Source organism: Odocoileus virginianus, chromosome 4 (genome assembly GCF_023699985.2).
Source record: "Odocoileus virginianus isolate 20LAN1187 ecotype Illinois chromosome 4, Ovbor_1.2, whole genome shotgun sequence".
NCBI lineage: Eukaryota > Metazoa > Chordata > Mammalia > Artiodactyla > Cervidae > Odocoileus > Odocoileus virginianus.
In genome coordinates this window covers 48,755,001-48,772,712 of record NC_069677.1, presented here as the reverse complement: position 1 = coordinate 48,772,712, position 17,712 = coordinate 48,755,001, and the positions used below count along the sequence as shown (strand labels likewise).

Sequence of the window (17,712 nt, the reverse complement as noted above, 5' to 3'; positions counted from 1 at the left end):
AGATTTTGTGACAAAGAAAGGATTTACTTTCTGAAAACTTGTAAAGTGGTTAAAAATGTATGAATTACATCATGAATATACATCATGAACCTTAGTTTTCAGGTGAACTGACTGAGGCACGGAGAAGCTAAGATGCGTGTCTTGGTCTCATAGCTAGTAAGTGAGTAGAGCCAGAATGCAGACGCAGTCTGGCTTCAGAATCCGTCCCTATACCCGTCTGCTGGACACCTCCCAGCACTCACTATGTCCTGGTTTCAGCCGTTTCACTAACAGATAATGGTGTTGAAGATATCATATTCTAATAAACGTCTTTCAGCCTTTTAACATATCTAAAAGCTTTTGGTTGGGAATCTGATGCAATATATTATTATGCCAGATTCTTAGAGTAGTGTGTTGTTATATGTAACCAGACATCAGTATAAATACTTGCTATTTTGAAGCTATAAATGACTTTAGCTATTGTAGCTCATTGTCTTACCACTGTTTACTTTTTTGAAGAATTGAAAATAGTCTGACAAAAGTTTAGTAAACATTCATTGGCACTGAACTGAATTTTGAGGATGCTAAGGTGAATAAGAAACAAATTCATTAAACACATGATTACAGTATAATGTGATTAATGCCAAAATAGAGGTACTACCAGAGCAACTAACTCAGTCTATTGTTAGGAAGGGATTCTTGTAAAATGTAGCATTTAAAAAGTGAGTAAAACAACCCTCCAAGCCTAGGGTACCAAAAAAAAAAACCAACAGCAACAACCCACAGAATTGTAAGAGTGTGATATATTTAACGAATTGAATAAGTTCTTATTGTTTGGAGAAAAAGCATATGGGATGAAGTGGTGGCTGACTGGGAAATAAAGACTGGGACCACTTAGTGAAGGGTGCTGTAGGTCATACTAAGGAAAATGAGGTTTTCTGACCATTTTTTGAGAGCACATTCTAGGGAAGATGATAGCTTCCACTGAGCCTACGTTACAGGCTTTTCCACATCAGATGCCCTCAGAAAAGTGGTCTGAATGTCCTTGCTTGGCTTCCGGTCCTCAGAGCATCTGAGACAAGGAAAATCAACTGGTCAACAAACCAAAAATTTTCAAGACTTAAGTTTTTCATCATTCAGCCACTCTCTGTAACTCTCTCAATTTCTGTGCTTCTCTAAATCGGGTATGAGGTATATTTTCATCTCTTGGTTTCTTGGCAGTCTTCATTAAGTCATATATTTATTGAGCATCTACTGTATAGCAGTATATTGAGTACTGTGGGTCAAGTAATGAACTAGAGAAGGAAAGTCCATTCAAAATATTTTTGAAGATCTACAATCTTAGAAATAACAGAATAAAAAGAAGAAAATTTCCCCATAGGTTGTCCACATGGCAGTTCTTTCATGTCTTCTCTAAACAAAAGAGAAGGATTGGTAATATTATCTATATCTTGCTGATGGGATTTCTCAAGCACTTCTTCAAATTTACTTAATAAGACAGTGGTTTCATTGGCATAAGAATGTGGCTTCTTGAATCCTGATTCAGCAATCTTCACTGGGATGCTTCGATCTTTCGGTAAAGATAAGCTTTCCATTTATAGATTATTTTGCTTTGATTCCTGTGTTTACTTCATTAAGTTGTTAAGTGCCTTCCTCAGAATACACTGTGTTGGTAAGTGATTTGCATCAAGTTAGTACATCTGGTTTGTGTGCATCTGATAACATAGTCTCAAAATATATAAAGCAAATATTGGCACAATTACAAAGATAAACTTTGAACCTTGCCATCATTGATAGGAGATAAACTTAACGAAACAGCAACAAACTAATAGATTTGCTTGCTCTAATAAACCCATATGAGACTTCAAGAGTTAGGAAATATGTTTTTTTTCAAGTGCTGATTAAACATTTATAAAATTGACCATATATGAGTTAGGAACATAAACCTAAACATGTATCAAAAATTTTCATATATGTTACATTCTTTGATGAGAAAGAAATTAAATTAGACCTGAGTATAAATAACACCAAATAGCATGCAATTTTAAAAGCATTATTTTAAGTAATTCTTAGGTCGACCAAAAAAAAAAAATTACATTTGGGATAAAATGAATTTAAAATTTTCTAAATAAAAATTAATAATATATTGAGACTTGTTTAAATGTAAAAAATCTCAGGCTAGGAATCTGTTTTAACAACTTTTCAAGTGATGCTTATACATGCTAAAGTTTCTCACTACCTTAAATAAAATTGCAGTAATTTAACAACACCCTTACGGCAGAAAGCGAAGAAGAGCTAAAGAGCCTCTTGAATAAAGTGAAAGAGGAGAGTGAAAAGGTTGGCTTAAAACTCAGCATTCAGAAAAATAAGATCATGGCATCTGGTCCCATAACTTCATGGCAAATAGATGGAGAAACAGTGACAAACTTTATTTTGGGGGGCTCCAAAATCACTGCAGATGGTGACTGCAGCCATGAAATTAAAAGACACTCCTTGGAAGAAAAGCTATGACCAACCTAGGCAGCATATTAAAAGTATAGACATTACTTTACCAACAAACCTATGTCTAGTCAAAGCTATGGTTTTTCCAGTAGTCATGTATGGATGTGAGAGTTGGACTATAAAAAAAAGCTGAGTGCCAAAGAATTGATGTTTTTGAACTGTTGTATTGGAGAAAATTCTTGAGGGTCCCTCAGACTGCAGGGAGATCCAACCAGTCCATCCTAAAGGAAATCAATCCTAAATATTCATTGGAAGGACTGATGGTGAAACTCCAGTACTTTGGCCACCTGTTGTGAAGAACCGACTCATTGGAAAAAACTCTGATGCTGGGAAAGATTGAAGACAGGAGGAAAAGGGGACGACAGAGGATGAGATGGTTGGATGTCAATTCCAACACAATGGACATGAGTTTAAGTCGGCTGCAGGGGTTGATGATGGACAGGGAAGCCTCGCGTGCTGCAGTCCATGGGGTTGCAAAGAGTTGGACACGACTGAGCGACTGAACTGAATGCCTACTTGAAAATGCATGCATGCGTGCTCTGTTGCCTCAGTCATGTCCGACTCTTTGCAACCCTATAGACTACAGCCCACCAGGCTCCTCTGTCCATGGGATTCTCCAGGCAACAATGCTGGGGTGGGTTTCCATGCCCTCCTCCAAGGGATCTTCCTGACCCCAGGGATCAAACCCAAATCTCTTATATCTCCTGCCTTGGCAGAGGGATTCTTTACCACTAGCGTCACCTGGGAAGCTGCCTAATTGAAAATATCTAGCAACAACAAAAAAATATCTAGGAAAAAAAAATCAGAGAAGGCAATGGCACCCCATTCCAGTACTCTTGCCTGGAGAATCCCATGGATGGAGGAGCCTGGTGGGCTGTGGTCCATGGGGTCGAGAAGAGTCGGACACGACTGAGCGACTTCACTTTTTTTCACTAGCAACAAAATAAAGGTTGTTAAATACTGATAATGACCAATACTGAGACTAGAAAGTCACTATTAGTCTCTGTTTTTAAATGCAGCATTCCAGTTTTGGAAGACAAATTCTCACCATCATAGACTGATAAAATGGCTCTAACTAAGATCTTCATTATAAAATTTTTTTAATTCTGCTTTTATATTGTAATATTGTTGAAAGTATTTCTCTTGCTTCAATACTGCCATGTAGAATTGAAATAAGAGAAGATTTTTCAAAAGAGGTACTATATTTCCATTTTCCTGAATATATGAATTTCTTCCATTTTATGTATGTATTTTATTTTATTATCTATAAACTATGTAGGTATAATGTGTTTTATCAAAATATAAAGAATGCTGAAAACCTTTATGTTTTTATATATAGTTTGCTTTATTAATGAAGTACATCAACTTGCTAGTAGAAATTTGCCTATAATAGAAAGAAATGCTTCTGAAGTTTCTTTTATACATCTTAAATTTCTTATATGATTTTTACATTTCTCATTCACACCTAATCCAGGAAATTTCTGACCTATTACTTATGTGATCTTCAATTTGTTTATAGTCCCTTGTTTCTGTTTGGGACTGAATTTAGTTGACTGAATATTGGTATAGATCATGACTGTAATTTTTAAGGGATATGGTTTTCTTTCCTTATTTCTTCTATCTTAAACTGTGCTGCTGTTGTTTAATTCACCTATCATGTGAGAGAAAAGAATATGCCTCTTCATTAATAGGCTGATAAAGATTATGCATTGGTCCAGTTTACAGTTCACCCTGGAGAGTAAATGCAAGAGTTTCATTATGTGCCTCATTTCATAGATCTGGGGAGTAGAAATCTCAGAGGCTGTTCCAAAACCAGGTCACACCTCCAGGGTGCTTCCAACAAAGTTTGTCACCCAACAAAATCTGTTTTATTAATTCTGAATTGAACTTGTGGTATTCTTTAGCATTATAGGGGCTCCTCAATTAGTAGTGCAGCCATACAACCCCCTCTATCAGAATATGGTTTATAAAAGTGCATTTAAAACATGCTTTTAACAGGATAAATCAGGACATGGCATAAAACTCCTTTGGGGAAAATTTGTGGACTGGGCAGTGATAGTGTGCATTTTATCAGAGATGTTAGCATTTTTAGTATAGAGATGTATGTATTACAGCACTGAAATCCAGCTTTTGCCCTCACACTTAAATGATGAGTCTCTCAAGTTGAGGCAACCAAAATCATGGCATGCACTTAAATATTGAGCATTTCGTATTCCTGAAAGAAAACAGTCAACTTCAAAATATTTATTAATAGTACAGCAATTTCACCCTAAATTATTTGCTTTCATACTTTTGTACAATTTCATTGCATTCTGACTTAATAATTTAACTAAAAAAGAACAAGACTATCCTTTATTAAGCAGCACTAGTAGGATTAGATTTGTTTTAGATTAAGTTATTTCCATACTGTTTTTACAAAGTCATTATAGTGTAATGAAAAGAAGAACATACAGACATGTTTTAATTCTTGACTCACCTATTTATCAGGATTGTAACCTTTAGCAACTTATTCAGCCTCTTTGGAACTTTTTGAGAATTCTGTGAAATAGCTATATCTGAAAATACTTAGCATAGTGTCTGACACAGGGTAGGCTTGCCTAAGTTTTTGTTTCCCTTAAGAATTGAAGCCATGAAAACAAGTGATATAAATGAAAATATATATAATTCTATTTTAAAAAAACACCCTTTGTAATGTAAGAGTAAAGTAAAAATTAGGAAAAGAAATAATGGCATTATTTTTTTGATATGAAAACTATTGCATCTCATCATTGATTTCTGACATGTACAGTTAAGCATTGCCATTTCTGGACTTTGATCTTTATTTTTAAAGGATTGCTTCCCTTAGTTACTCTTTAAAAATGTATATTGGTAGGATATCTGAAGTTACTCAAAAGAATAGGCATTACAAATCAATTAGCGAGTCTTGAATATAATTTCTCTCAAATGGAATAATTCGATTGCTCCAAACCCCAGAGTTTTTCTGAAATGCTGAAACATCTTTCTTGGAATGGGAGTTATAATGGTGGCCCACTGACTTCAAACTGACATCCAGTTGATGGATGTGTGATAAGTCAAAGAAACACAGAATGATAAGTTATTTTTATTTTCCCTATCAGCATTCTGTAAAAAAGAAAAAAAAATCTAGTACTGCTTTTCTTTGAGAGACTGGACATCACAGCAGTTCTGTATCCCCATTTTGTTATTGGACTGTTTTCAGTTTTTAAAAACTTGTCCTTAAGACTTTAGTAAATGACATTCTGACTACCATGGCTAGGCAGTTTATTCAGGTTGCAGAATGGGAAGTTGTGTAGACATCAGACATCAGCACAACTGGGGAAGAGATGTATAAGCACAGCAGAAGGCTGTAGAACTTCACACATTACAACACAAACTGTTTAAAATAAAACTCTCCTTTTACATCTCAATATCCATAATTTTTCACCATCACCACCATGTATTACTATTACTGTTTTCACAATTTGTAGAAGTAAATATAAATGATCTTTTGAATTATTATATAACAAAGTATGAGGTGTTAAAGAATCGTTTCTAGACTTGAGGATAATTATGCTCTGGAAGTTAATAGTTCTGTCTCCAAATATTCAAATGGGAGGTTTTTTTGAAAAAAAAAAAAAAATTAAATGATAAAGCACTCCTATGACTCAAAATTGGAGTTAGGGAAAATTTAAAATGAGTTGGTGAAAGCATTAGACTAGATTAGCATTTCCTAAAATATGTTCTTTGTTTATTTATATTACAGGAAAAGAATCATTCTTTAGTAAAATAAAGTTGGGGAAACACAGGCTAAACTATGTTAAACAAATGTTTCAACCTGCAAAATATCTCAGAGCTTTTAATTTGTTGATGAGCACTGTAGCTTTCCAGGAGGAAAGGTTCAGTACTGTGTCTAGTCTAAGGTCCAGTGTTGTGAAGCCTTATTTAAATGAGGAATCGTGAGAAGTTAGTATGCCATGGAACATACCATGTGTCATCTTGAAGATTCCTTCTAGCTTCAAACATTGATGATTTTCTGAGAATATGAATCACATGTGATTTGTACTGTTACTTCATTCTTGACTTGTGATTATTTTAAATTGGTAGTCTTCCTGGCAGTAGACAGCACCCTTTATGGACATAGTCATATGTCCATTCATGACTTTCCGACTTCATAATTTAACTTAAAAAGAACAAGCTATCCTTTATTAAGCAGTACTAGTAGGATTAGATTTGTTTTAGGTAACTAATTTCTGGTCAGATGTCCCTCCTTGGATCCTTTGACAGCATACCTCCTGGCTTTCTACTACTGTTTATTCCAAGGCCCATCTGATCTGGATTGTAACCATAAAATGAAACATAAAATATAATTGAGCTGGTTCATTTAGATTTCATGAACCAAATGATTGTCCTGTCCTCCTAACTAAGTTATCCTACAATAGGCAGCCCAAGTATCACCTCTTCCTGGAAGTCTTCCTCGATCATATCCTCTTTCTTTGTTACTTCCAGAGTACCTGTACACAGGTGTGTGTGTTTGGTTTTATTTTTCCCTGTCTTAACTTAAATGTCTTTATTTCTCAGTCTTCAGCACTTAGCTCAATGACTAGGGTACAGTATTCTGCTGGAGAATTTTCTCTGTCATCTTTTGTCTTTTTTGTAAATCTGGACACTTGAAGGAGCTAATGAAAAAAACCTGCTTGTAAGGTGATCTAGCAAAAATTAATATTTTTAGAGCATTTACTAATGTTGAAAGATGGCTTTTTTTGCAATAGCTATGCAATAATTACGATTTCATGTTTGTAAAATAGTTTTTCAGTTGTAGTTGCTATTGACCCTGATGCTATTTGAGGCAGATTCAGAATAATCATTTCAAATATGGGAAATGACTAAACGTTTTTACATGGACACTTTTTTTGTTGTTCTAAGCCATGCAAGACAGTATGTCTGTCTCTCTCACCATTTGGATTGGAAATGTTTATTTTCAGTCTGTTTATTTACCTTTGGCTGCACTGGCTCTTCATTTCTATGTGTGGGCTTTCTCTGGTTGTGGCAAGTGGGGGCTGCTCTAGTTGCAGTGCAGTGGCTTCTCATTGTGGAGCATGGGCTGAGCCGTCCCCCTGCTTGTGGGATCCTCCTGGACCAGAGACTGAACCTGTGTTCCCTGCGCTGGTGTTTCAACCACGGGACCACCAGAGAAGTCCCTGGCAGTGTTTACTAATGGTGCAACTTGGCAAGGAATAAGAACCTAAAATTAATGAATCTCTTTTCTATGCTGTGTGTGCAAAGGAGGCAGAGGCACTGCAAGAGCTAGTATTGTAACCATCATTATATAAGCCTTTTAAATATGCAGAAGCAGCAGCTGTGTTCATCTGTAAATCTATAAATGAATTTGATAGTATTAACTAGTGAGTTTTTAGATTATTTTACTGTGCTGTGGTCTAGATAAGTACAAAAACTAGAGGTAAAACCCAGCAAAAACATCTGAGGAAACCTTGAAGATAACAGCCTATTAGGATTCTCTCAACATTACATTTTTATATTATAATTTTTCTCTCTGAAAGTCATTCTTAACTATTTCTTATCTAATACAAATATACTATGGTCTAAATATCTTTTTCTTTTGTCATGTTTAAGTTCCTATTTCTAGACTTTTAGAAACCTCTGGGGGTTGCTGTTTTCAAATATGTGAAGAAGAATAAGGTTTTTGCAAGTGTGGGATTACTAGTAAGATCATTTCCTTGAATTCAAAACTTTCGTCCTCTTCAACCAAATTGTTAGATTTATAATTATTTATTTTGAGGTATATATGCCACCCTTGATCCAAAACTAATATAATTTGTCACATAAACTTATAAACTTCTTCTCATGAAGCACCAACCACCACCATTTTTAAGAGCTAATGATTAAATGTTGTTTTCTTTCTACTAACAATGATACTTTTTTCCTACCAAGGCATTAAAAATATAAAATATAGTAGTTCTTGCCAACAGATGAGCTGATATATTTGAAAATCTATTTCAGCATTTACACCTTTGTACCTCTTCCAACAGACACTTATTATCACTCTCCCCTTTCTGTTAGACCTAGAAAGAGACCCTGGAACAGCCAAACTAAACTTTACCATCACCTGGTTTTTCTTCTCTAGGTTAAAATGAAAACTGCCTTAACCATCAACAGGGGAAATTAAATTCTAAATGTAAATGTCACCTTTCACTCTTTGCTAATTGTCTCTCTCACAGACACATAGCATGAAAATTAGTAATGCATTTACTCAGCTGTTTCTTACTTAGAGCCATCATTTACTGCAGTGACACAAAAATTTGTGAAACACAAGAGACACAAGAATTATTGAAAAATGGTACTATATAACACTTTGTAATCAGAATCATACTTAATAGATAGAACTAATCATTGTATCACTTTAGAAGATCTACTGTATTTTGGTAGAAGGACATGTGGATGAAATCTCAGAATTATTGAAATTTGCTCCAGCCTCAAATGCATGTGAGATTTAACATAGTACTATGAGGAGAAACTCTCTAGATATATTTTTTTAACCACCTTAAATATATGAAGCAAATAAGGCAAACAAATACTAATGGTTATTACGAAGCAAGAGGCCTCTTCAAATTTTGCATGTGATTTTGAATAAAGTATATTCAGATAAATGTTTCTCCATAGACAATTTCTCCACAAACAGTAAACAGCATGGAAGCAGTTCATTATTCTCTAATTTTGGTTACTTTTCTTCAAAGCGAGTGAAGAAGTAAGAAATAGACTTTTAAAAAGCATTTAACTAGTATTTACAAGCTCTGAATCTTAGTCATTCTGACCTTTGGCTAGTTATTTAACATTCTTGGACCTTTTATTTCTTCATTAATAAAATATGTATAATAATAACTTACCTAGATAAAATACCTTACTGTACTTAGAATTTGGGGAGAAATGACACTTAATTGTTTGTTTACGTCATGTCTCTTTCACTTATACTTTTTTGGTAAGCATATGAAAATGTTTGAACTGAGTAAATATGTGCCACGGTAAATGTAGTGGAAATTAAAAAATATTTGAAAACTTTCTCTAATGTGTGTTGATAGCTAATTCAGAAAAGTCTATATACATTTGAAGGATGGGATGGACAATGCCAGATATAATACTAGTATCCTGATTATAAACCACCGTGTTTTACATTAGGTACTTAAAATATTTTGACATGGCCGTGCCTCTGAAATACCCTAGTGTCTTGGTCATTTTCTTACCGTTAGTGTAAGAAGCACCAGAAATTACTTTAAACTGAAATAAGCAGGAAAATACACTTTGCTAGATGTTTTTATTTGCAGTTCATTAGAACATTTCTCTCTGGCTTCCAAAACTGACAGTAGAACATCACAAAATTTCACTATCTTGAGAAAATAATGTTTTTCACTTTGTAGATGGAATATTAGGGTACAGAGATCAAATTGCCACATCCATTGGATCCTAGAAAAAGAAAGAGAATTCCAGAAAAACATCTACTTCTACTTAATTGACTATGCTAAAGCCTTTGACTGTGTGGATCACAACAAACTGTGGAAAGTTCTTAAGAGATAGGAACACCAGACCACCTTACCTGCCTCCTGAGAAACCTGAATGCGAGTCAAGAAGCAACAGTTAGAAGCGGACATGGAACTGTGGACTGGTTCAGAACTGGAAAAGGAGTACATCAAGGCTGTATGTTGTCACCCTGCTTATTTAACTTATATGTAGAGTATATAATGCAAAATGCCAGGCTGGATGAAGCACAAGCTGGAATCAACATTGCAGGAAGAAAGGTCAGCAACTGCAGGTATGCAAATACCACCACCCTTATGGCAGAAAGTGAAGAGGAACTAAGGAACCTCTATAAGAAGGTAAAAGATGAGAGTGGAAAGGCTGGCTTAAAGTCAGCATTCAAAAATGAAGATCATGGCATCCGGTCCTATCACTTCATGACAAATAGATGGGAGAAGTGGAGTGACAGACTTGATTTTCTTGGGCTCCAAAATCACTGCTGTCTGTGACTGCAGCCATGAAATTAAAAGATGCTTGCTCCTTAGAAGAAAAGCGATAACAAACCTAGACAGTGTTTAAGAAGCAGAGACATCACTTTGCTGACAAAGTCCATAGTGTCAGAATTATGGTTTTTCCAGTAGTCATATATAGATGTGAGTTCAGTTCAGTTCAGTCACTCAGTCATGTCTGACTGTTTGCGACCCCATGGACTGCAGCACGCCAGGCCTCCCTGTCCATCACCAACTCCCGGAGCCTACTCAAACTCATGTCCATTGAACTGGTGATGCCATCCAACCATCTCATCCTCTTCTCCTCCTGCCTTCAATCTTTCCCAGAATCAGGGTCTTTTCAAATGACTCAGTTCTTCGCATCAGATGGCCAAGTACTGGAGTTTCAGCTTCAGCATCAGTCTTCCCAGTGAATATTCAGGACTGATTTCCTTTAGGATGGACTGGTTGGATCTTCTTGAGTCCAAGGGACTCTCAAGAGTCTTCTCCAACACCACAGTTCAAAAGCATCAATTCTTTGGTGCTCAGCTTTCTTTATAGTCCAACTCTTACATCCATACATGACTACTGGAAAAACCATAGCTTTGACTAGATAGACCTTTTTTGGTAAAGTAATGTCTCTGGTTTTCAATATGCTTTCTACCTTGCTCATAACTTTTCTTCCAAGGAGTAAGCATCTTTTAATTTCATGGCTGCAGTCACCATCTGCAGTGATTTTGGACCCCAAAAAAATACAGTCTGTCACTGTTTCCACTGCTCCCCATCTAATTGCCATGAAGTGATGGGACCAGATGCCATGATCTTAGTTTTCTGAATGTTGAGTTTCAAGCCAACTTTTCCACTTTCCTCTTTCACTTTCTTCAAGAGGCTCTTTATTTCTTCTTCACTTTCTGCCATAAGGGTTGTATCATCTGCATATCTGAGGTTATTGATGTTTCTTCTGGCTGTCTTGATTTTAGCTTGTGCCTCATCCAACCCAGTGTTTCTCGTGATGTACTCTGCATATAAATTAAATAAGCAGGGTGACAATATACAGCATTTACGTACTCCTTTTCCTATTTGGAACCAATCTTGTTCCATGTCCAGTTCTGACTGTTGCTTCCTGACCTACACACAGATTTCTCAAGAGGCAGGTCAGGTGGTCTGGTATTCCCATCTCTTTCAGAATTTTCCACAGTTTGTTGTGATCCACACAGTCAAAGGCTTTGGCATAGTCAATAAAGCAGAAATAGATGTTTTTCTGGAACTCTCTTGCTTTTTCGATGATCCAGCGGATGTTGGCAATTTGATCTCTGGTTCCTCGGCCTTTTCTAAATCCAGTTTGAACATCTGAAAGTTCTTGGTTCACGTATTGCTGAAGCCTGGCTTGGAGAATTTTGAGCATTACTTTACTAGCATGTGAGATGAGTGCAATTCTGTGGTAGTTTGAGCATTCTTTGGCATTGCCTTTCTTTGGGATTGGAATGAAAATGGACCTTTTGCAGTCCTGTGGCCACTGCTGAGTTTTCCAAATTTGCTGGAATATTGAGGGCAGCACTTTCACAGCGTCATCTTTCAGGATTTGAAATAGCTAAACAAGAATTCCATCACCTCCACTAGCTTTGTTCGTAGTGATGCTTTCTAAGGCCCACTTGACTTCACATTCCAGGATTTCTGGCTCTAAGTGAGTGATCACACCATCTTGATTATCTGGGTTGTGAAGATCTTTTTTGTATAGTTCTATGTATTCTTCCCACCTCTTCTTAATATCTTCTGCTTCTGTTAGGTCCGTACCATGCTGTCCTTTATCAAGCCCATCTTTTCATGAAATTTTCCCTTGGTATCTGTAATTTTCTTGAAGAGATCTCTAGTCTTTCCCATTCTATTGTTTTCCTCTATTTCTTTGCATTGATCACTAAGGAAGACTTTCTTATCTCTCCTTGCTATTCTTTGGAACTCTGCATTTAAATAGGTATATCTTTCCTTTTCTCCTTTGCCTTTCGCTTCTCATCTTTTCACAGTTATTTGTAAGCAGATGTGAGAGTTGGACCATAAAGAAGGCTAAACACCAAAGAATTGACTCTTCTGAAGTGTGGTGCTAGAGAAGACTCTTGAGAATCCCTGGGACAGCAAGGAGATCAAACCAGTCAATCCTAAAGAAAATCAATCCTCAATATTCATTGGAAGTACTGATGCTGAAGCTGAAGCTCCAGTACTTCGGCCACCTGATGCAAAGTGCCGACTCATTGGAAAAGACCCTGATATGGGAAAGATTGAAGGCGGGAGGAGAATGGGATGACAGAGGATGAGATGGTTGGATGGCTCATCGACACAATGGACACAAGCTTTAGCAAACTTGGGGGGGTGGTGGAAGACAGGGAAGCCTGTCATGCTGCAGTTCACGGGGATCACAAAGAGTTGGACGTGACTTACCGACTAAAGAACAGCAAATATAATATAGGGCACACCTGTTGGATTTGGGTAGAAACCCTGCTCTGCCACATTGAAGCTTAGGCTAGTAAATTAAATGTTTTCCATGCATACTCCTGTCCTCTTTTTATTCATTTGCAAGTATATTCATGTTCTTTGTTTTGTTCAGTAAATGGGATCATGTCTTCAAAGGAGAAAGAGATTAGGAGAGCACTGCTCCTTGCAGTGACGAAATCTCTTTTATCTTGTGGGTGTCCTTCCACTGGTCCTCTGTTCAGCCAATGGATAGGGCAAGAGATTGAGGATTGAGAGTTTTTTGCGGGCCAGGTATGGAAACATGATACACTTCCACTTATACTCACATTTCATGGCTTGAATGAAAGTAAATTCTCCAAGAAAGATTAGAAAAATGTAGTCTGCATAAAGTCTCATGAAGAAGAATTTCTGTCACACTTTGTGTGCTGCACTCAAAGAGAAGAATATTTTCTCTCCTGTAGGGATAAAGTGTTGTTCATTCCATTAAGGAAGGTAGTGAAGTGCCTGAGAAGAAAGTAGAGAGTAGTCAGATCCATTTGAAGACAAGGAGTATGAATCAGGGAAGGATTCACAGAAGAGGGTGACATTTGAACTAAAACTGGTAAGATTTTCTCAATGAGAAAATGAGGTGAGCACGCCAGCAAGAACAAGGCATGGTAATACAAACAAAACGCAGCGTGGTCCCACAAGGCCATGCATCCTTGAAGTGGTGAAAGAGAACTGGTGAATAATGAACTTCCCTGGGTCCAGTGGTTCAGACTTCGCACTTCCACTGCAGGGAACATAGGTTCAATCCTTAGGGAACTAAGTCATTGTGGCAAAGAGAAGGGGAAAAAAAATGGTGAATGATAAGGCTAGAAAATTCATTGAGATCAAACTGTGAAAGTCCTTAGATGGCATGCTAAGGGGATTGGATTTACATTCGTATGCACAACAGGGTGCCTTCAAGAGGTAGTGTGATATGATTGTATTTAGAATGCTAGATTTATTTATTTTGTAATTATTGAGCATTTTATGTTCTAGATATCACTGTGCTTGCTGCTGGAGATGCATAAAAGGAACACATTCCTTGCTCTGGTGATAATATAAAGAGTTCATTAGACGGACCGTATTAAAAGTACATAGATGAAATAGGAGCTCCTTTTTTATTCAAGAGATGAGGCCTAACTGTGAATATTGGTAATGAAAATGCAAAGGACTGGATGAATTCTGGAGTTAATCCGTGGAGTGGAATCTGATGGAACTCCTGGTCAGTCTGTACTGCATGAGGATGTGATGTGGAGGATAGTGGCACAAAGGTTTCTAATCTGAGAGAGAAAACAGCAGATACCAAGGAAAGAGGATCAAGTCTGAGGGAAAAATTATGAGTTCAGTTGTGGACACAATTTTGAAATATCTGTGTGGAAGTATTCAGGAAATAGTTGGGGAAAATGTTCTGATTGTCTGAAAAGAGGCCAGAACTGGAGTTATGACAAACACATAGATTACATGTTAGATGACCTACAAGGCAGCTTAACAACAGAACGCCAAGAAATGAAAGGTGGGTAAAAGAGACAGCAGCCAGAAAAGGCTGACAAAGAATTGTTAGAATTAGGAAAGCATTTTAATAAAGATGTGGTTGGTTAGCTGTTTAAGGAAAGATGGAGAGATGATGAGAGGATAAAGCTGAAATAACCATTAGACTTGGCTATGATAGAGTTTGGAGGGACCATTACAAAAGCTTTGGGGCAAAAATCTAACGGGAACAAGAAAAGGCAGTAGCTTGGCTGACAGAAGAGTAAATATTGTATAGGATTTGTGAGACTTGAATGTATTTATAGTCTGAGGATAGAGAAGAGTGAGTTTGAACCTTGAGAAGCAGAAAGAACCCTAAAGGATACAGAAAGGGATAGGTTCTAAAGCATAAGTGGATGGATTTACTTTTTGAAACAAGACAAAAAGAAGAGATAAGGAATGATGCACATAAAAATTTAGAGGTGAATGGGAGTGAAGCTGAGACAATATAAGGGAGTCAGGGGAGCTGGCGTGAGATTATTGGCACTTCCAGTGGAGAAAGCTTAGTAACCTGTAGGAAACAAGAGCAGAGATCAGCTGTGGATGCTGATAAGAAGGAGCAATGTGGAAGGATCCAGGTAATTTCTAAATCGTTATAGTCAATAACATTTATATACCATTTTGTAGGGAGCTTATATGGCAAAAGTAAAAATGGCCAGATGTGTTGGTAGCAGCTTAGCACAGCAACAAAGGTATCAGGGAAATGAGGGTGTTTATAAACGTGGAATTGAAATGATAATCTTGGAGTTCAGGTTGGGTAGGGAAGGAAGCAGAAGCCGGAGGGCGCCGATAGCCTGAGGCGTTTCGGAAGAGCCGAGACACTGGAAGTTATGTGCAAGGCTAGTGAAAGATACAAGTACTTTTGGTAAACGCTCTGCTGTAAAATCCGAAAGGACGGATCATTAGTTATACGAATAGATCATACCACTTACCAGTTGTTCTTTGGTATCAAATTCTGTGGTTCAGCTACCACAAACTGTGCCACCTTTACAGAATATTAGAGATCTCAGGATAAACTAAGTCATGTCTTGAATGACCATATATTCTTCCCTCTTCACATATAAACAATAATACCATAAAGCAGTTAGAAAGGAAAAAAATAATTTGGAATTACTTCCAAATTCCCTTAGTAATCGAGGAGGAGTTTATCTTAATGACTCAGTTTGAATAAATAAATTTTATTCAAGTGAGTTCATTGATATCCTTTGTAGAGAACATATCTGTATTGATTGTTGATAAAAATTTTCAAGTGTGCTTTTAATATTTTTCCATAATTCAGAGTCTTTTTTTAAAATTTATACACACAAACACTTACTTTGGAATCTTGATTGACATTGTGAAGCTCAATTACATAAAATATTTAACCACAGCACAACAGCCATTTGCAGTTTAAAGAAAACCATATAAAACAATATTCCAATGAATTGCCCAACAAATCAGTAAGAAAGGACAAACCAGCCTAGTGAAATAGATAAATCAGATTTAGGCAGGGTGGTTTATTGAATTTAAATTGTGCCCAGTTGGCCCAAGAGCTATATATAAGCAATCCATCTTACGTTGTTAATGGAGGTTCTTGAAATCCACCTGATGTTTGCATTATTAAATTTCAGTCTAATGAGCTCTGCTAATACATATTGAAGATGGTTGTAAGGAGTAGAATGTGAATCTGAGCGGGATAATTTGAAAGAAACATAAGCTGAGCATTTTACATGACTCAAGGGGTATATCTACAATTACACATATAACCAAAATTGAATTTAAATGGAATTTCTATTATCCTTGTCCTTCTACCAGGGAGAATAAAGTGTAAATGAAGTAAAAGTCTTTAGAGTTACTGGTGGTTTGTTTTTATTATCTAATTTAATAGATTCTTGCAATGATACAGAGTGGCATAAAAGTTTTAATATTTCATGACTTTAAATGCAGTCTAAGTATGTATTAAAGCTTGTAAATGGAAACAGATGTCTGTGTAATTGGATATAGCACTTCACAACACCACTATATAAGTTTTATATTTTAAGAAAGTGTCAGTGTTGACAGTGAAGAAAAATCAAACTTTTGAAGAAAAATAGTTAAGTATGTGCTGTGTATTTTCTTTAAATTACTCTTTAAGCCCGGTTTTATACTTCAGAAGGATATGTTGATTTTGCATAGGAAAATATATGCAGCAAAAAATTGAAAAGTAAGTGTGTTTAATTTTTAAATCACTGTTTACATTGCTGTTATTTATAATAAAGGCTCATCCAAAGTTTAATGCTAGCACAGTTTGATTTCTTTTTCTTTTGACGAGGCAATACTTTTTTTAACTTAATATTTCATCAACTATAATGCTATTAGAGACTTATTTTCACTTAGTTCACTCATCAGGCAGTAAGCTGGCAATAAAGGAGAATCGCTCCTTTGAGACGTTAATGCTTTGGAATAAATGATGTGCTGGAACAGAAATTTAATTAATTTACAGAGTATATTGATAGTCCCTTGTTACTGTGCTGTATATTTTTAATCTTCTCTAACATCTGTAGTAAAGTGTTTGAAAACCCCTGCAGTTGAGCAACTAGTAGATAATTAAGTAATAAGGGAAGAGGTTTCTAGAGGGAAAAAGATTCTTTTTACCAAATGCTGTCATAACATGAATAAAGAACTGCTACTATGATATGCAGTGAAAAAAATAATGCGCTACCTAATTTGATACTGTTCCAAAGATATGGCAAGCTTCTTATATTTAAAATGTGGATTGTAGCTTAACTCTTCTCCAAAGTTTAAAACAGATGCATTTCACTGACAAGTCAGATGACTTTTAATGACCAACAGTTTTTCCCAGTTTTTATGCCATCATTAGACGTATGTTGCTTAAATTCATTTTCTTTCTGATGCAGAGATTATGTTGAACTAAGCCTCTAAGATTCTAAATAAATATTGTAAATGATCTGAATAAAGATTGTAAAAGGTATATTTCAGATTTTCAGCCATTTTTTTCCTTCTGGCTACTGCACAAAAAATATGTAATGAATTTATTTCTCCTTCTCCCAGTATTTTCATTCACAATGTAGGCATAAAATAAACACAGAAATTTTACTGTTTTTGTTTCAGCGAAAGCTGATGAAGCATTGAAAGCCAAAGAAAGAAATGAAGAAGAAGCAAAGAGAAGAAAGGAAGAAGGTAAAGACATGTATTCATTTTGTTTCAAAGCAGTCACAGT

General features: G+C 36.2%; 1 protein-coding gene across 3 annotated transcripts in view; it reads left to right on the top strand.

Moving 5' to 3' along the window:
* The window catches only part of RSRC1 (arginine and serine rich coiled-coil 1), a 394,770-nt gene that overhangs the window by 303,421 nt on the left and 73,637 nt on the right, over nt 1-17,712 (top strand). For 2 of the 3 annotated variants that reach the window (XM_070466516.1, XM_070466517.1), the window contains exon 7: nt 17,604-17,672. The exons of the other annotated variant lie outside the window; for it this stretch is intronic. In XM_070466516.1, coding sequence (XP_070322617.1) covers nt 17,604-17,672 — 69 coding nt within the window. The remainder of the gene's footprint in view (nt 1-17,603; nt 17,673-17,712) is intronic. 3 annotated transcript variants of the gene reach the window in all.